This window comes from Dipteris shenzhenensis, chromosome 22, assembly GCF_047967505.1.
Source record: "Dipteris shenzhenensis isolate YYH24624 ecotype China chromosome 22, Dip_SZ_1.0, whole genome shotgun sequence".
NCBI classification, from domain to species: domain Eukaryota; kingdom Viridiplantae; phylum Streptophyta; class Polypodiopsida; order Gleicheniales; family Dipteridaceae; genus Dipteris; species Dipteris shenzhenensis.
In genome coordinates this window covers 3,973,531-3,994,169 of record NC_141617.1, presented here as the reverse complement: position 1 = coordinate 3,994,169, position 20,639 = coordinate 3,973,531, and the positions used below count along the sequence as shown (strand labels likewise).

The window sequence follows — 20,639 nt, the reverse complement described above, 5'->3', positions numbered from 1 at the left end:
CCAATGCATATTTTTATACAAATATGCATGATTCATGGTAAGAAAGAAGGAAATATGTATGTGCAACCATGCAAATGATATTGAATGGGTATGATGTTTGTACAAGCCTTAATCTTGTTGGATGGGCATGATACTTTGCATAGGTCTTAAAGTAAGTAATATTAAGGCATGTATAAAGTATCATAACTTTTGAATGTCATTTGCATGGTTGGACATGCATATTTCCTTGGTTTCTTACTTTAACCCTAAACCCTATACCCTAAATCCTAAATACTAAAAGGCAAACCCTAAACCCTAAACTCAAAGAAGTTACTTCATTAAGCTCAAACCCTACCCTAATTTTATGGTCTAAAATTAGGAAAAAAATCAAAATGTACAAGTTTCTTTTTAAACCGTCTTTTTTTTTAAAAATTTGTTCAAAAATTCAAACTGTGAAGATCTATTTTAGAAAACCCTCATTTTGATGTATCAAATTGAAAAAACATTCCAAATGTGAAACTATGTTTTTTGGGGAAAATTTTCCAAAAAAATCCAAATATAGAAACTTATTGTGAAAAACCCTCATTTTTTGCTATTAATTTAGAAAAAAAACAAAAAGTCAATAGATGGTTTGAAAACTCTAAATTTTTTGACAGATTTGAAAAAATTTACAAATGTGAAAGCATGTTTTTTGTTATGTAATTCAAGTTTTATTGAAAAACAAGAGCCTTATATGTGTGGACGTAATTGGCATACGCCATGTGTTCTAAGAAAAAAAGGAGAGAAGGAAATTTTTCTCAAAAATAGAACTTTTTTTAATGTGAAGAATTCTTACTATAAAGATGTAGATGTGAAGAGAACAAAAAACGTTCTCAATGTGAAGGTGTGGCATGAGCCATATGTGGAGTGAAATCTTCATATTCCGTAATTTTGCATTTTACTCTAAATGGGCTATATATTAAGAAATAGTTGAGATGTGGCTTGAGCCATACCTTAGGTGTGGGTGTGGTGTGAGCCATATGTGGAGAGGAATAAATAATTTAATTAGTGCTTACTTTGGCAATTTTACTTGAAATGGGCTGCATATTGAAGAGTTGAGATATGGCATATGCCATATGTTCACAATATTACCTTCATGTTGGATTTTTTCCTAGAATCAAGCCTTACATTAGAAGCCTTCTCTAGAAAGAGAGGGGGAAGAATGAGGGGAAGAGTACCATCCCTCTTTATATATCACTAAACCCTAGCTTTTACAAATTTCTTATAATTGGAAAACCCCTTCCCTCCAAATTCTACTCTCTCTAATAGGTCTTTACTCCCTGCGCTCTACCTTTCCCTCTAGTCCCTAGCTCTTGCTCTTGCTTCCCTCTCTCTACATCTCCCCTCCTCTTCCACTTCTCTACCCTCCCTTACTCTACCTCTCACACTCCCTCGCCTCCCTCCTCTTATTCCCTTGGCCCTCATGCTCGCCTCTCCCTTGCTCCTTACTACCTACCCTCCCTCCTCTCCCTTGCTCCTCGTCTCTCCCTCCACTCCCTTCCTCCCTCCTCTCATATCCATCCCTCGCTCTCTCCTCCTCTCGCCTCGTTGCCTCCTCTCTCCCTTGCTCGATCCCTAGCCTGCACTCCCTCCCTCACCTCCCTCGCTCCCTCACCTCTCCCTCGCTCAGTCCCTCTCCTCTCTCTCTCTCCCTCACTCCTTCCTCCTCTCGCTCGCTCGTTCCCTCCCTCCCCTCTTTCTCACTCCCTCCTCTCTCTCCCTTGCTCCCCCTATCCCTTCCTCTCCCCTTGCCTCCCTTCTCCCCTCCCTCGACCTCCTCTAAACGGCATATCCCTCAGCCTCCCTTGGCTTAGCTTAGCTCATAGGTACTTTTATTTTCTATCAAGGGGATGGAGGTGAGGGAGAGGGGAAGGAGGGGGTCGGAAGGTGATGCCGGTGGAGGGTAGTGGAGGAAATGCGGGTAGAGGGAGGTGGATGGCCTAAGGGCAGCAAATGGCGGTGGAGGCCTGAGGGTGGCCAAGGACGTGCGATGGAGGGCACGGCTTGGAGGAGATGCTGGTAGAGGGCGGTGGCGGAGATGCAATTGGAGGGATGTGCAAGGCCTAAGGGTGGCGGAGGGCGGTGGGCTGAGGGTGGCAAAGGGTAATGGAGGGCACAGAGGAAGGGCAGTGGAGGGCAATGAGGTGCCACTGCCTACATGTGGTGCGTGCCACATCTAGGGGGAGACCCATGGTACACACCTCCTCGGGTGGGGGTAGGGTTGCATTGGGTTTGGGGGTTCAGGTTAACCTATGGTGGGGTGGGTTTGGAGATTGGGGTTAAACCATCACTAGGGTTGGTGGGTTAGGGTTAACCCAGAGGTAATGTGTGGTTAAGGTGGTGCTAGGGTTAACCTATAGTGGTTAGGTTGGGATCAACCTAGGGTTAGGGGTGGGGTTAAGGTCAATGGGGTCAACCCGTGATTGGGGTGGGGTGAGGGTTAAATTTTCTTTTAAAATAAATAAAACATTTAAAATTATTATATTTTTTAAAATAAATTTATTTCTTAATTTTAAAATAAATTTATTTTTACATAAAGTGCTAATTTGGCTTGATCGGCTAGTGGGAGATTTGGGGATTCATACAGGTGTACCGACATTGCATAGTGATTCCATGAGTGCTATTCAGCTAGCACGGAATCCGGTCTTTCATGCAAAGACCAAACACATTGAGGTCAGGTACCATTTCATCAGGGAGGTACTTGAGGACAAGCGCATAGAGCTTGTCAAGGTTCATACAAATGATAACCCTACAGATATGCTGACGAAGAGTCTACCTAGTCAGCGGTTTGAGTATTGTCGTGTATTGATGGGCATTGGATAGTATGCTCACTGGTCATTCTCCCTTAAAGGCACATTGTCCTTTAAGTGGGAGGTTGTGGGGGTTAAAGGTCATTGTTCCTTTACCCCGGTTATGTACAATACTCAAACACATATATAAATGAATGAAAAAGAAGATTAGGGTGCTCTGCACCCACCAAAACTTGTGTGGCTCTCTGTTTCTCTCTCTCCCTCTTCCATTCTTGCTTTTGTTGAGAGCACTCTCAGATTTATCTCTAATCATGCATTCATCTCCATCAAAGATGACTCGATAGTTGTGTTTCATCATTTACCCAATTGACAAGAGGTCTTTGCTGAGCTTTGGAACATAAAGTATACCTTTCACCAATCCTTTCATACTAGTGAAATTGTTTATAGAGACAATGTCTTTCCCTTGAACTAGATTTGGTGTGTTATCTGTAGTGTAGATAACATTATTTGGTCCTTCTAATGGTTTCATCTTTGTGAACCATTTCTGATGCTTTGTCATGTGTGATGATGCACCACTGTCTATGTACTAGGGATCTTGATCTGCTTGATCAACTTGATAACTGCATTCCCCTTTGGAATTACAATCAATGTCAATGTACACTGTCTTAGTCTTCTGCATATCCTCACCTGCAAGATACATTATCTGTGGTTTATTTGCATAATGAGTGTGACTTGAATGATGTCCACCATAGTGATTTCTTATTCCATGAAAATTTCCTCTACTACTGCTAGATTGACCTTCTTGGTCATACCACTTCCTATGACAATCTTTTTCATAGTGTCTAAACTTATGACAGTAGTTGCAATGAATGTTTGACATGTTGGTGGATACATTGCCTCTTTCTTGAAATCTCCCTTGATTGGAATCATTTCCTCTTAGATGCTGATGCTGATTATTTTGATGATGATGACCAATTCTCTGAGATGCTCTATCTCTACCTCTACCTCTATCCAAAGTTGTGAATGCTTGATCATTGGAATGACCTTTGCATGCTTAAATGGCCTGAGTCCTCAGTTCTTCACCGAGTAGCATTGACTATGATTCTTTTAGCATTGGAATTTTCCGTTGGAATAGTAATACTCTAGACTAGAGTCTCATATCCCTCTCCTAGTCCATTTAGGATACTTGAATCATCTCTGTGGGATTCATAGTATCTCCTACTACTACTTGTTGATTGTTGTAATTCTTGATCTTGAGTACGTAAGTATGGCTAGTTTTTTTGGTGTTGCAAAAACTCCGATTGATTCAGTTTCTCAATGTGAGAATCCTAGATGTGTCCTTAGACTCATAAAGAGGGGCGAACACATCCCATGCTTCTTTGGATGTCTTCACTGTGTTGAGCTAACCAAGCATGACATCTTGCACATTTTTCTTAATCAAATGATGTGCATATTTGTCTTTCTTGTCCCAATTGTGCTTGGGCAATGGCAAGATCTACTGTAGGTGTGGGCACTATTGGTGCATGTGTAGACCCTTCTACTTATGCTATGGCAATGGTGGGAGTTTCTACTAGTGCACTAGATGGTCGAGGTGTAGAGCCATCGACATGCTCCCATTTGTCTTAAAGTACAAGAATGGTCTCCATTCAATATTTCCATCTACTATAGTTGGAGTTCTCTAACTTAGCAGATGCCTCCAACTTGAGGTTGCTAGTGGTAGACATGGTGCAAGAAATAGTACTCAAAATGCCTATGGAAAACACTATCTAAATCAACTACAATCTAAACTATCAACAATGATGAAGATATTCCAATATGTTACAAGGCTTATGTGGCAAATGACAAAATGCCGAGAGTCTTTACAAGGCTTAAATAGAGTGCACAATGCCAAAAAAATAGCCAATAAGGGCTTTACACAATGAAGGCATGTGAGTGTGAAATCAAATGATGTGCAATCTGCCAACTAAACAATCTACCAATACCTCTAAAAACTCTGACATCTACTCACTGATGTGTAGACGGTCAGGTTTAAGGACACGTGATGATGTGAAATTGCATGTGAGCATAGGGGTTGACTCTAAGTAGGGCATGGCCTTAATTGGCTGTGCTTTAGAGTTCTCTTTTCTATGGATGAACTAATCTACTCTGATCTAGAGTAGACGAACCATAAAGCGATGAAAACCAGCAAATAATTTCTTTTTCTTTTGTTCCTTTTAGGTGCTAGGTCTGATCATCAATGACGAGTCTTAAATGTGTGCAATTAAATTGGATTTGATGCCGAGGCTAAAAATTATGGGATACAATTGCCAAAATGTGCACATGATATGACGACCACACAAAGCACAAAAAATCAAGTGATTTTCCTTTTTGGAGCACCCTCAAAATCTTCTTAGATCAAGAGATACAGCTTGATCTAGGTGGAGGGGCAAAAAAGGAGAAAATGATAATGTGGTAGCTGTGTTCACATGCAAAACTATTCTTGGAAAGAGGTGTCCTAATTGAATAAGGTCCTTGTAGCTATCGATCCACTCATTATCTCAATGCTGCTCATTCACCTTTGCAAGACACAAATAATGCCATGGCTATGGTGGAAATGGGGAAGACAAGGAAGACATGGATTATAGGGTAACTAACTCTGCTAAGGGAACTATGAGGGAAGTTGTAGGCACAAAGACAAAGAATGGGCAAGATAAAGGTGACACAATGCACTGTGTTGAGGTAGCAGTTAGGTGGACATGTAAGAGGAGATTGTGCTTGTGAAGAGCTAACTGTGTCTAGTAGGAGGCTATGCCATGTGGCAGTGCTTATGTGGCAAGATGACATGGTAGGGTGATGTGGCCTTGATGACCTGGCATGGATGATGTGGTAGTTGATTGAGTGTGCTCATGTGGCATGTCCTAATATGGCAATGATGACTGGACCTACTAATGTGGCAAGTGATGTCATGCTACTGACATGGCAGATACAATGACTAAATGGATAATGTGGTAGATGGAGTGCCATATGGCACTCTAGATAAGGCTTCTACATGGTAGCATGTAGACCAAATCTTGCTTACCACGTGTCAAAGATGAGGATGACCTAGAGTAAGGCGATGAGTGGGGCTATTGAGGCCATTGTTGGAGAGAAAGGCATCATTCGAGCCTTGCAAAGTCGTGATGATGCGCTTGCATTGTGTGAAGTTGTTGTAGGTGCTGGAGCTATGGCAACGTTTGGCATTGTGGACGTCGGTGGGGCCAGCTACCGATCTATGTTGCTTGTATGTTGGTCACTCTTGTTTGAGCATGAGCATTGAAGGTGTTGCTAGCTGTTCATTGTCGGTCCATTGGTGCAGATGTGAGCTCGTCTAGCTGTTGGACGTTAGTACTCGTGAGCATTGTTTAGAGTTAGGAATGCGCTTTGATGGAGATACCAGCAAGCTAGCATTATAGAGTTCAATAGCCATCGTGCTATTGGTGTCGCTAGATTGTGACATTGTTGCTTGTGGCCATGAGAGTCGATGGCATTGGTGTGGTTGCTAGTTGGGTAGCAGTGTTGTTGGTAGACCATTGCTTTGAGCTTCATTGGGGCTATAGATGTTTGTTGCTTAAATGTGGTCACCTTGCAGAGGGAGCATCGAAGGTCGTCAAGGCTTGCGTACTTGCTATTGTAGGTATAACTTTTGCACTTGCTTGCAGCTTAGTTGCCAGATGTATTTATGTTTGGCGCTTTGCCGAGGTTGCTATGTGCTTGAAGCCTATTGAAGGAGCCGCTTGGATTGTAGGAGCCCTTTGGAGCATCTTCATTGTTGCTTTGCTTGTTTAGAGATTGGTTGCTTGCCAATTGTTGTTGCAAAGTTCCAACTGCATTATTGTTGAGAGATTGCCTTGATGTATGCAAGCACCTCTTTGTGAGGTTGTAGAATAGGCTGATCTAATACTCTCTAATGAATACTAAGCTCTTCAATAGTACTCTCTTTCAAAGCAAGATTCACAATAGAAATCAAGGATCTCTCTCTCTCTCTTTGTGTGACAATGAAATGAAGTGAAGTTGCTCAACTAGCAATCACTCAACAATCATGAACATGAATCTCTGTCTCTTTCACACACCGGGAGACGTAAAAAAATGGATGGAGAGGCTTCCAAAATGTGTCCGGAACATATCTTTGAAGGTCTGAATGTGATGACCATGAAGATTGTGGACACGTAAGTAGAGCTGCATAATCTTTGGAAATTGAGGGCCAATGTTGAGGTCGAAGATGATTTATAAGGAGTAAACTCATCCTTTCATACCCACTGATGCATGATGCCATCCTTTCCCATATGGTAGAGTTGGCCAGCTATATTAATTGGTACACAACAGAATCCTTAATGAACATTTACCTAGCTAGCAATCTTTCCAAATTGTCACAAGACATTTCTTCACCACTATGGACCTCTCCTACAACCGCTTTCGCATTCAAGGCCAAGTTTTCCCTCACAAGTGTCCTATATGAAGGCATGTTTCCTCTCCCTATTTTCTTGTTCTTCTCTCAAGTGGCTTGTTAAAGCGTTTCACGTCTTCAAATTTGCCATTGTATGTAGAACCCAACATATATCATGTCCTTGTCCACGGGTTACATGGCCTTTTTAGGATCCATTGCATGGTACCCCTCTCTCAACCGCATGTCCTTAAGGTCTATCTTAATTTGCCGAGAAAATTTTGTATAGAAAACCTACAAAAGATCTATCATTAACTCACACCCTGGTGCAAAACCATTGTTGACTCTTGTGTCAAGCACAAATAAGAATCAAATGAGACATGCGCATTTGCCCCTATCGTGATGTTGGGCTTATCGTAAGGTTTTCACTATGCCTTTGCGCTTGTTTTACCGTTTGATGGTGCTAGCATCGAAATCTTGCTCGAGCATATTTTAGAAGCGCATTGACGAGTTGCAAACCCCTTCTTTCAGTACACTGGAGATCAATAATCAAAGTCTGAAGTCATAAAACACTATGTTGGGTCATTACAAAATGAAATTTCCTAATTTTCACAAATGTTTCTGGAAGGTTAAGATCATATGGATTTGGGGAGAATCGATTCCATGTGTTTATAAGATCAATGTTCCTAGACTAGATATCCTTTTGTGTTGGAGGATGCTACCACATTACAGTTTGTCAAATCTCTCTCTCTCTCTCTCTCTCTCTCTCTCTCTCTCTCTCTCTCTCTCCCCCTATCTCTCCCCCCCCTCTCTCTCCCTCCCTCTCTCTCCCTCTCCCTCTCCCCCCCCTCTCTCTCTCTCTCTCTCTCTCTCTCTCTCTCTCTCTCTCTCTCTCTCTCTCTCTCTCTCCCTCCCTCTCTCTCTCTCTCTCTCTCTCTCTCTCTCTCTCTCTCATGCGCCCACCAGCTATCTCATAAATGCGAGAACATGAATGAACTCAAGGGACACAGTCTTGTGCTTTATGATTGAGTGAGTGTTAGGAATTGTCAGATGGGCTGCACCTGCCCCCACTTTGAAGAGAGCATTTTTTAAATCATAAGATAGTCAAAATGGTAGAAGATAAATGGCAGTTCCTTCTTGCAGTTATGAGTGGAGAGAGGTAGAATGCCCCTATTCTCCCTCTCTCCATCTACTCTCAAAGGGCTATTGAATCCTCCTTGGGATGCTAGAGGCTCTTGGATCTACTGCTGCTCTTGGCTAAAAGAAAAGTTGCTAGCTAATAATGAAATGGAGGGAGGAAGGGCTCCTTTTATAGTATGTACCAAAAATAGACATGGCAAGGAGACTTTTCAACAATCTGGTCAATGCATCCTGAAGGCTTTGTGCCAAATAAGAATGAGAAACCATTTCATACTGAATTACGATTGGAAGTATCATGTTCACACCTTCACATATGCATAAATTGTCATGAATAGAATCCTTAAACTCTCTAATAAAGTAATACACAATCTTTGTAAAACAACTTCACATAACTTATTTTATAGTGGAGTGTGAGTTGTTGACAAGACTTGGACCTATGAGGACATAACTAAAGCAAGTGCTTCTACTTTGGCATTCAACTTGCTTCACAAAAATGAAGAGATCAATTATTGAAAATAACAACATTAGTACTCAAAGCATTTATGAATTTGAAAATTATAGTAGAATGTTATCTTCTTGCTTGATATAGTGATTTATAATCTTTTGTTTTCTTGGGAAAAGTATATTTATAAAATGAATAGAACAATTGTCCATATTAAACACATTATATTCTCGATCAATATAGCTACTTGTCTAGATCTAGTTCATGTGGAAATATTAAATTGTTCTCTCTACATGATATCTCAGAGGTTGATTTAGTGTCAGTACACATAGTTAGGGCCTTATCTCATGGAGGTGAAAAAGAGGGGAAATAGCTGTTTCCCTTATGTTGTGCAAATGCACAAGGGGAAATAGGGGGGAAATAGAGGGGACCATGGGAAATAGCACCCTAATGCTCTAGATTTCATGGTGCTAGGGTGGTGCTATTTACTGGAACCTCAAATAACACAAGAAGAAGAGATCGCCAGAGAGGATAACCAAAAAGATATCTTCTATTCAAGTACTGCTTCGAAATACATCTCGGGTACGTCTTAATAGCAATGGACCTGACCAAATACATGCTTAGATCGTGGAGTGAATACCTAGGAGAACTCGAAGCCGTTGATCTATGCGAATGAGGAAGAGACGTCCAACAATCACGCCATACATGCAAACTTGCCACATGGCAGTTTATTTACCAACCCCCCTAGACCTATGCTTGACCAACCCACTCAAGGTTTGCCATCCAACACCCCCCTCAAATCGAGAGTGGGTGAATTTTAAGAGTGATTGCATACTGCCAGAAGAATCACAATTTGACAGAATGACACACTCGAGTAGCTAGATCAACTCACAAATCAAGTGAGTGCTTTTCAAAAGCACACTGCCTTGAAAAATTCACAAATCACTCACACGATTGAATGACACACCCAAAAAGCTTAACAAGCGAAATCTAGACACACTAAAGGCCTCAACCCTATCGAGTGTTTTTGGCTCTTATTACAAAATTTACTGACTCTTATTTGTCCATCATGATAGTTCTGTAACCTCAAAATGCATATTCGTTGTGGTCTGCGTTGTCATCAACAACACACATTCCAGCAAACTCCTCCGTGACAGCATGAGCAACCTCCTTTTGTTTTCCAACTTCTTTGTTCTTTCGTTCAGTGTCGTCTCTCTTTTTGAAGCAATAGTCCTCCTTGTGCCTTGGCTTGCCCCACAATATCCGCACTTCAGATCCGTTTTCTTGCCTTTGCCTACAACTGTCTTCACAAGGTAAGCACCATCAGTGTGATAGTTGTCTTCAAGCTTCTGCCGTCATTTGTCATCTAATAAGGTGGCAATCATCTCAAGCAATGACACCTCACCACTAACTCGTAGAATCTTCACTATCCCTGCATATATGAGTGGTAAACTAGAGAGCAAGATAGCTTTAATATCGTCATCTTCAACCTTTACTTTGAGATCAAGAAGCTGCCTGAGAATCGATCGCATCTTGCTTAAATGCTCTCCCAAAGTCACATCGTTTTCCATCTTCAAACTAAAAAATTCTCGCTTCAATATTACCTTAGAATTTTTGAGTTGAGCTCCAAACAAGGCTTCAAGCGCTCTCCAATTTTCAGATGCACTTGTTGCCAAATCCAAGTGATGATTGTACCTGGCTCCAAGAGCCCTGCCCAAAACATCGAGGGCACGTAGATTCCAGCTCTCCCATTGCAATGAGTCACTACTCTCACTACTCTCGGAGTCTTCCTTCTCAGCACCAGAAATGACAAGCCATAGACCCTTTTCCATGAGATACAGTCGATCTGTTATTTGCCATGCAGGGAAATTTGAATCAATGAAGGTCACAAGCCTCACTGCCTCGCCCTTGGACTCCATCTTGGGATATATGCAATAGGTTCACGAAGCTCGCTGGTGATCTACTGTGAATCCACACAGATAGAGACGACCTTTGCGAACATGCATGCAATCAAAAAAAGGCTTCACGGCCCTCAAAAACCGACTGCTCTGATACCGAATGTTGGAACCTCAAATAACACAAGAAGAAGAAATCGCCGGAGAGGATAACCAAAAAGATATCTTCTATTCAAGTACTGCTTCAAAATACATCTCGGGGACGTCTTAATAGCAATGGCCTGACCAAATACATGCTTAGATCACGGAGTGAATCCTTGGGAGAACTCGAAGCTGCTGATCTACGTGAATGAGGAAGAGACGTCCAACAATCACACCAAACATACAAACTTGCCACATGGCAGTTTATTTACCAACCCCCCTAGACCTATGCTTGACCAACCCACTCAAGGTTTGCCATCCAACACTGTTCCCCTACCTTTGGGATGCATTGATGTTTATGTCATGCATGAAGGGAAAAACATCCACAATATGCTCCTCCAACAAGCAAAAAACATCCAACATAGCCATCCCCCCCCCCCCCCCCCCCCCACACACACACAGAGTCACACTCACATGGCTACTACAAAGGGCACATCCACCCGTGGCCTATGTTGCTAGCACTAAGGGGCTTCTTGAAAGAATCAAAATGTAGGCAGCTAGCTCAGGTGGGCGAACGCCCAATTGCTTGAGCTACCACTACTGTGCCAAAATAGCCATCCTAATTTCCCTCCATGACATACGTATAAACACCGCTCGATGCCCACCCAAGCCAGAAAAGGGATGATACACACTAGGCAAACACTAGAATATTAAAAAAGAGTACCATAAATGCACAAGCTAGAAGATGCTTACGTGGTGTAAGGTAGATGTCTTGCTATTGACTGATAGAGGTTCGATTTTTGCTGTTAGCCAAAAATGTTGTTTACACATAGATGCTTTCCTTGGTGGGAGAGCAAGCTCTTACACAACAAATCCGTTCAAATTTTTCTCTTGCCAATTTCACGCTTGCAAACCGCCCTTTTGTGAGCAGCCATCTTGGTTGCTAGCAATGTGTGTAGAGAGTGTTTCAGGGTCCCTCCACAACCAAGCTTCGAGTCGGCGGATTGTGTGTTGCATTTTCATCAAGGCGATTCGGGTGGGCGGGGTGTATGTGTAAAAGTTACCCGTCTATCCCATTATGTTAGGTGCCCCACTTGTCGGGCAGCTTTGCGGCGGTGTGCAAACAGCCTAAAAGTGAGCTCTGGGCATGCAGTGGGTGGGCAGGGGAGGTTGGCTGCCCTTGGCACGGGCAGTTCTGTTTTTGCACGACCATTGATTTACCGACATGTGGCAGTGTACACACACACAGGCCGAAGTGTCCCCATACATGTGATGAGATGAGATGTGGAGGGGACACGTGGAAGAAAGGGAATGTGGAAGGGGGTGGAGTACGAAAGCAAAATAGACAGTCTCAAATGTTGCCATCTCCACCCCCTCACTCTTTTTTTTTTTTTCCTCACTCTCACAAAAACACACACACACACACACATTGAGAGCCTTTCCATCATGCAAGATTGATTGATGCTTTCCCCTCTGCAATGCTTTGGCCTTGCCTTTGTTTGCATTTTTGTTTTGCTCAGCATCATGTTCACCCGCTGGGCTTCCAGACACCTCTGCAGATTCCTCCTCAAGAAGCGCTTCGGTCGCTTCATCCTTGGTGACCTCGATTTGGAGCAGCTCGATGTCCAGCTCCGCGCTGGCCTCGTCCAACTCAATGATGTTTCCCTCAACACCGATTACATCAATGAGCAGGTCTGCTGTTGCCAGTTTTATCAGCGCCCATGCATCACAATTGCCACATTTTCCTTAACTTCTGCGCTGCTGTTATGGCGGTTTCGATCTAGAGTTCATGCTTGAAGTTTTGATTATGTTTAAAGTAATTTAATTCTGCTACACGTGACGTTCCCATTGATTTCAATACAAATTTTGAGGTACTGCGTTTTGGTTTTTGCACCGATAAATTGGACATGTCGATTACGTTTTTCCCGTGAAGTATTGCCCGGTTGCCGAAGATAATTGTCTTTTGTTTTTGAGGTTTACAATTTGCAGTGTGGATCTTACGCGTTGTTTTTGTGTTGGTGAATTATATACAATAAGAATGATCGCAAAATGCTCCCTCGGGATAGCCCTCCCCCGTAGTCCACCTTCCCCTCATTTGCCCGTCAAAATAACACAATTGGGAAAAAGAGAGAGGAGAAAATCCCCATTTTGGGCGTTTTGTGCAAAGTACGAATCTGTGGGCAGTGAGTATACAAATTCTCATGTTGTTAATCATACGTGGTTGTGCAGCTTGCAGGTCTGTCGGTGGTGCTAAAGGAAGGATCTTTGGGAAGTGTGACCTTAAAATTGCATTGGAAAGCTCTAGCAGCAATTGAGATTGAGGTGGACGAAGTCGAACTTGTACTTGCTCCCCAAAAAGTATCTGAGAATGTTTGTTTAAGACATGAATCGCTTCCATTCAATGATTCAACTTTTGCTCAAGTACGACATGTTGGATTAGAGTCTGAGCTTGGTGGTTTGGCTAGTGGTGGGGGTCGTACATACTTGCCCGTTCAGGAGGGAGTTAAGCTGGTTGCTAATCTGGTCGAAAGCTTCCTTCTGGGCATGCGTATTAAGATCCGGCATGCCATTGTTGCTTTTGAGGAGCACCCGATTTCCTCCAAGGGGTCATTGGCACAGAAGGGCTCAAAGTGCAGCCCTGATGTATCTCACAGCATGCTAGTTGTTCGAGTTGGATTTGCAGAATATGGTGTTGATTACACTTCAGTTAATGGAGACAATTCTAGTAAAAAAAACACTCTTGATGCAGAGTTGGCCGTTCTTTCGAAGGCTGTCAGGTTTCAACATATGACTTTGGAGGTTCTTGATGTTCTGAGAGGCGGTGGTGAATTCTCCAGTGCGTTATGTGAAAAGACAGGACAGGGTAAGGCCTTTGGAGAACCTGTTCCAATTCTAGTGAATGATGAGGGATTGTCAGGATGTGTACAACTTAGCATACCGTGGAAAAGTGGCTGCTTAGATATCCCGAAGCTGAATGCTAGCATAAATATTTCGTTTGTTAAATTACGAGTTACTGGATATGAGATTCAGCAACTGCTTGATGTTGCTGGTTCCTTTGGTGATCACAACATTTGCGAAATTGCTCAAGCTTGTGACACAAGCCAGAGTACTGTTCTGAAAAGTAAGGGTTTGCTTTTCGTCAAAGGAACAGATGATAGCAAGGACAAGTTGGCCTCAGGTCCCTGTGTAGATTCACTTGGTTCTCTGAATAAACCCGCCAAGCCTACAAGCTTTGCTCCTGATTGGGTGCATTGGAATGATGGAGATTATTATTTACAAAAGGAAATCATATCAGAAGCCGATTTTGCTACAAGGTACGGTTCTGGAAATCTAGAATTCTGATCTTTGGAAATTCTGTTTTAAGGCAACATGAACCAATTAGGTGGCTTCATTTCAAGTAAGATATGGTCAACGTGGTGGTGATTGGATTATTGTTGGGTGCTTGCAAGCTCATCCAGTTTGACATATAGCGCATGTTCCATTTTCCTTCAAATTCTGATCTAAGAGTGTGCGCACATGCACACACATGAACGAACAAATAAAAGGAAGGGAAGGACAATTATGAAATATGGTGATTTAAAAGCATCAAGGTTATCCATTTTGTAAGTTGCACAGGACCTGTATAAAGTGTGTCAGAAAATCTTTATTGCAGATGGATCTAGGCACTGCAGCTGACAATGCTAGTCATGTGGAGACTCTTAAAATGCAGGACCTGGATTAGTAAACAAAATTGCAGGCGTAGTGCTTAGTCAAGTCTTCAGGTTGTTAAGGTCGTTTTTGTTTTGCTCTGTCTACATCCCTGTCCGAGACTGATCCATGTTTAGAAGGGGACCAGTGGACTGGCCCACTGGTCAATCTGGCTGATTGACCTGTTGGTCCAATGTCGGTTACTTGGTTGACTGGTAGTGACTGACCAATGTTGGTCATTTGGTTGACTGGTACTGACCAATGTTGGTCATTTGGTTGACTGGTACTGACTGACCAAGTCTAAAGGTTAGATGAGCCCCCGTGTCTGGATAAGGATTATATTTTTTCCTGAGTTGACATGTGGCTGGCATTAGCTGTGCATTGCATTTTTGTATGGTTTGAGAACAGGTGAGTCATGTGTGAACAAATATTTGTTGATTTGAGTGGCCTGGTTCACAGGGCATTCTTTGTGAGGGACCACGAACTGATGCATACATTGTTGTCTACCAGCTTTGCTCTTCTCAATATTAAGATAATTGGTATGTAAGCCCACAAATGACTTATATCTTGTGGAGATTAATCATGAATCTAGGTACTCCCAGGAGTTCTTACAGCAACATGCCTTTTCAGCACAGGAGCCGATAGGATACGTTACATTGCCTTTTAAAATTGGTGAGATTTTTTTTGTAAAACTGTTCGGATTTGTCCTACATGTGAATGACAAACAATCCAAACGTTCACTATATAAAAATGAACCAAAATAACCAGCATGAATTTCCAGCTCCTGCCTCCATAAATCAGGCCCTATAGATAAAGCATGACATGAACAGCCGGTGCACCATTTCTAGCTGCATAAATTGTCCTCTGCCTTCTTCAGGAGTAGTGCAGGGACGCTGTCTGTGAAGAGATCCTTTGAGGATTTGTTTTGCTGTGCTGGAACTTCCTCAACAGGAGCATGGGGTGGATTAAGGCAAATGGCTGTTGCTGTGTCCTTTACCTCCTCAAATGAAGGACAAGGATTGGCCAAATAGGATTTTTTTAAAATTTGGTAATGATGACCATACAAAGAGGCTGGTGGAATCTCCCAATGTCGAACCTTTCCCAACCCTCATATGAGCCTTTGCAATGCAACATTAGCGTATTGGATCCTTTTGGATTTGTATTTGGTGGTGTTTGTAGAATCTTTCAGTGTTGCTACAGGGTTCTCTTCTCAATGGTGGCATTTAACAAGAATTCATTGAAGCATGAGATGGGATTCCTGATAGAATTAAAGGTTTTTACAAAATTTTTACAATGCAATAGAGGAGTTGTAGGGATGTGTTAGAGTGAGAGGTGAGCAGACATGTCCTGGCGGGGTGTCACAGTGCATGTTTGGAAATCTGGTTCCACACATGGGGCAGTTTTACAAGTTTGAGATAATTCCAGGGTTCTCTTTGGAGTGTTATTTGAAGGCAAAAGCTTTTGTGGTCTTCCCTTGCAGGGGCATGGTATGACTTGTATAGATGCTTCCACCGTCTTTGTGTAGCTTCAGGAAGCTTGTGATGCATTTCAGAATTTAGAAATTAGGTTAAGATTTTCAGTTCTGTTCTGACAGTCGGGCATGGTTTTTGTAGTACGGAAGAGTTTTTTGATTGTTTTGATGGAGCAAGGAGCAATCAGGCAAGTTTAAGTGGCAGTGGCCTGTGGACCTGGACCTGTTCTGCCTTTAGTTCCATCACAGCAGCATCCAGCCTTGCCTCTGGCTCAGTTTTGGTATCTCAGGGTATATTCTCAGCCAGATGTTTTTTGTTCCAAGTTATAGTTACAAAAAGTACATCTATTGAAAAGCTACATGTTGTCTTTTAGGCTGTTGGTGCAAACTTGCATGCAATACATCATATAGCTCAAGGACAATTGAAACAATCATCATGGGCTTGTTCGTGACATGTGAAACTGACATCTTGTCAGTTTGTTTATTCCTGTGTTACAATGTCAAATATTTGTCCTGTGACAGATTCAGCACAGCATATTGAATATAATTTCAAGATCAAGCTGCCGGGGATATCTGTCATTATAGCTGAAGAAGAGACAACGAGAAGGAATACAAATGCTACCTATGGAAAGTACATGGAAGCTGTAGCTGGTCACAATGACTTTGACAGCAAGGACTCGAACTCCTCACAATCTGTGGATAGAAAGTTGTGTTATTTTCCTTATAATTCTCCAAGAGATGGAAAGAGGACCTCCAAAGATTACATCAACATGATACGCCTTGATTACTTGAGAAACGATCATATCAAGGCTTGCTCTTCTGATATTGAACTATTTATACAGGCAAGTTTCCACATGCCACATACGTACAAGTTTTCACAAGTTTAGTTTTCCATGACATAATAAGAGCTTGGACAACTGATACTGTGACAATCATTTCTTTCTTTCTAGTGCATATGCTCTATTGGTTACCTCTTGAAAGGCTTTATGGTGAGAACCACAGACATGTAATCTTTCTTCCTGAGCTAATGTAGATTGCATGAAGAAATCACTGCTCATTGCAATCATAACAGCGTAGTGGTAATGGAGCACTTTGCTATGCAGATAGGTTATGGGGTTTAAGCCACCCTTGAGGATACAGCTTGAAATATTCACTCAACTAGAGGTGGGAAAAATGGTAAATTCAATCTCTTGCTTAATGAAATGGGAACACAGATTATGATGATCAGCTGCACACGCAGACGTGGATGCTTACTGTATGTATGTAAGTGTATTTCCATGCATATACACACATACATGCGCGCGTGTGTGCACACACACACACTTTTTCTAAAGAAGGTAAATCCATGTGTTTCTATATTACAAGAAGCAGTCTCCAAAGAGGGAGCATGCAATTACAAAAATCATCAAAAGATTTCAATATAAGACAAGTAGACACACACACACGGAAATATTCAAAGGGCAGGTGACTACTAATCATCAGCAAGTATTACTCATAATAACAGTTCAGTAAGTGTACAACAGATAGATGGGGAGCTAGAGTGCTTCCGCTCAAAAAATGGAAACAGGTTGCCCCAAACTGATGGCGCCCCTTTTGGTATTTCTTTATTAAATGGAGAGACCTGTAAATCCATGTGTTTCTATATTACAAGAAGCAGTCTCCAAAGAGGGAGCATGCAATTACAAAAATCATCAAAAGATTTCAATGTATGACAAGTAGACACACACACACGGAAATATTCAAAGGGCAGGTGACTACTAATCATCAGCAAGTATTACTCATAATAACAGTTCAGTAAGTGCACAACAGATGGATGGGGAGCTAGAGTGCTTCTGCTCAAAAAATGGACACAGGTTGCCCCAAACCGATGGCGCCCCTTTCGGTATTTCTTTATCAAATGGAGAGACCTGCAAATAGATTACACAGTGAGTTCAATCTCATTTGCATTCATTGCATTTCCCACTCTCAGTGGGCATCAGTTTCCCAAGCATTAACCCTACTGGGCTCTGCTCTCACACCCCAATGGCAATAGGCATCCATCTCTGTGCAAACACCTGCATAAAACTTGGAGTTGTTGCTAGCAGTCTAAACGGGGTCACACAACTCCCCAGAGTGCCACAGGTGTCTACTGATTCACTGAAATACCCAAACAATGGGTGAGAGCATAGCTAGTCTGCCTGCAACCTCAGAAACATGAACTTGGACTGCAAGCATCCACTGTGGTCCACCCTACCAACGAAGCTTCTCCAAACACGGCTCACAACAAGGAACAAACTCTGAGTGAGCAACCAACCTCTCTTTGGCATCAAGGGCATTATACAGCCTGTTAGGCATCAATTGACAATGCCTCACACTTCAGTAGGCATCAATGCCTCATGCTTTGGAATCTTCAATCAATGCAAACTTCATTCTTCATTCACTGCCAACACTCTCAGAATCTCTCTCTCTCTCACACACACACACACACACACACACACACACACACACACACATACACACACACAGACACGGAGCACTAGGGCCCAAGACAAATTGTCGGGCTGGACCTCCCCGAAGGTCTTGTTGACCGAAGGCAACACTCTCTGACTGAAGTCAGCACTTTGGTTCTTTGCTTAACCGTGGTTAACTATCTTGGCCGAAGCCAAGTCTTCCTAACCGAGGTTAGGCTTACTTAACTGTGGTTAAGTATCTTTGACCGAAGTCAATACTTTGACCAAATAAATACAACTCTTTGAACATAATTAAATAAATGAAGAACTTAATAATTATGATCAATAAATGGTCAACTAGAAATTTGACTTTGGAGTATTTACAGCTTGGTGATATCCCCTCGGCTTCTTCTGTAAATATCCAAAAGCTGTGGATGATCAGACAACATGTCTTCATCCATCCACCTAGCATCCAATGCCGAGTAATTCTTGAACTTTACAAGGTATGTGTAAAATTCATTGCCCTGAGAACCTTTGCGTACAGTATGGTACACAATTTGTTGAAGGGCCTCTTCCAGTTCATCCACTTCTGGTGGATCCTCTATTACCGGCTCTGTAGCCTCTCGCCCCTAAAATTTCCTTAGAAGACTCACATGAAAGGCATTGTGAATCCTCCCATGCTTTGCCAATGCCAACCTTTATGCAACCTCATTAATCTCTTTTGTAACCCTGAAAGGTCCATAATATATGGGAGATAACTTTGCATACACCTTTTGTTTGCCCTTAATTTTACTCACATTAAGGCTTGTATATAGTATCGTACTCATTTGATATCTTTTGCAAGGTTAGGCATGTATATTTCCTTGTTTCTTACAATGCATTAGGCATGAGCCGTTGAGGAGTCTAGAGAATCATGACCCTTTGCACCTAGAGAGTCTAGAGATAGCCATCGCCTCTGTAGTCTTAATTCACAGACTGGGTGCCTGACTGAGTCGGCCAGATGTAGGTCTGATCGGGCAGATAGAGGACTTTCTAGCCCGCTAAAAGCCCCCATTGTGGGGGCAATCTTTAGTAGTGCAGGAGCAGCCCTTGGGCCAGTATTGGGCTTCACAGTGTGCATACCTCCAATATTGGGCTCCACAGTGTGCATAAAGGACATTATCCTAACTACGTGCTATGCTTTGCTACAGTCAAGTGTAGGTGTGTTTTCCAACAACTGGATACATGGTTGAAGGGATTAACTCGTTGTGATAAAGAACAGTGTGTATATTGTATATGTGCTGCTATCTTTGCCTTTTCACATCTGAAATGTAGAATTTAACGTTCGTATTTGTATTACAAGTACGCTATTACAAGTACGCTTTGACAAAAGCTTTTTGTGTGGCTTTTGTGATGACCTTCTTTTCAATATTCAATGTGCCTCCACATACAATAGCTGCCACACCATACACACTTTGTTGCTTGCGGAGCCTAGCCTTTTTGAACTTCAAAAGCACCCAATCCCCTTCCTTGAGATCTAACTGTCTCCTATGCTTATCTGCAGCTCTCTTATGCTTTTCTTGAGACCTTTCAATTGCTGTTTGGACTTGGCTGAAGGCTGTCTGGAGGTCTCTGACAAACTGATCAGCTGCAAATATTTCATCTGTGGTCCTCAGGATAGGTGGCAGAATCACCTTCCCATAGATGACCTCAAAGGGGGCTTTCCCTGTGGAGCTGTGAACTGTATTATTGTAAGCAAACTCCACCAATGGTAGGTACTTTTCCCAGTCTGAACCTTGGTCATCCACGTAGCATTTCAGCATATCCAACACCGTTGAATTTGCTACCTCACTTTGACCATCTGTCTGGGGATGGAAGGAAGAAGAAAAATTCAGTTTCGTCCCCATATTAGCAAATAAAGCTCTCCAGAATAGACTGGTCATTCTGGGATCTCGATCACTGACAATGGACTTAGGCATATCATGGTGCTTAAAGATCTGTGCCATGAAAAGCTTAGCCATATGATCTGCCTTAATAGTTTTGCGAACCGGAGTGAAATGAGCTTGCTTGTTGAATCTATCAATGATAGTCCAAATCCCATCATTCCTTGACTTTGATCTGGCAAATAAAAAATGATAGTCCAAATCCCATCATTCCCTGACTTTGATCTGGCAAATAAAAAATGAAGTCCATTGCAATACTTTCCCACGGTGCCTGAGGCACGGGAAGAGGCATAAGTAGGCCAGGTGCCTTGCGACTATCATATTTCACTTTCTGACAGGTAAGGC

General features: G+C 42.3%; 1 protein-coding gene across 1 annotated transcript in view; it reads left to right on the top strand.

Annotated features, from left to right (window-relative positions):
• Positions 1-12,228: 12,228 nt before the first annotated feature.
• Positions 12,229-20,639, top strand: part of LOC147887631 (autophagy-related protein 2-like) — a 35,860-nt gene continuing 27,449 nt past the window's right edge. The window contains exons 1-4 of the mRNA XM_087393077.1: positions 12,229-12,477; positions 13,015-14,099; positions 16,086-16,234; positions 16,466-16,785. Of these exons, the coding sequence (XP_087249203.1) occupies positions 12,247-12,477; positions 13,015-14,099; positions 16,086-16,234; positions 16,466-16,785 (1,785 nt within the window). The 5' untranslated portion in view covers positions 12,229-12,246. The remainder of the gene's footprint in view (positions 12,478-13,014; positions 14,100-16,085; positions 16,235-16,465; positions 16,786-20,639) is intronic.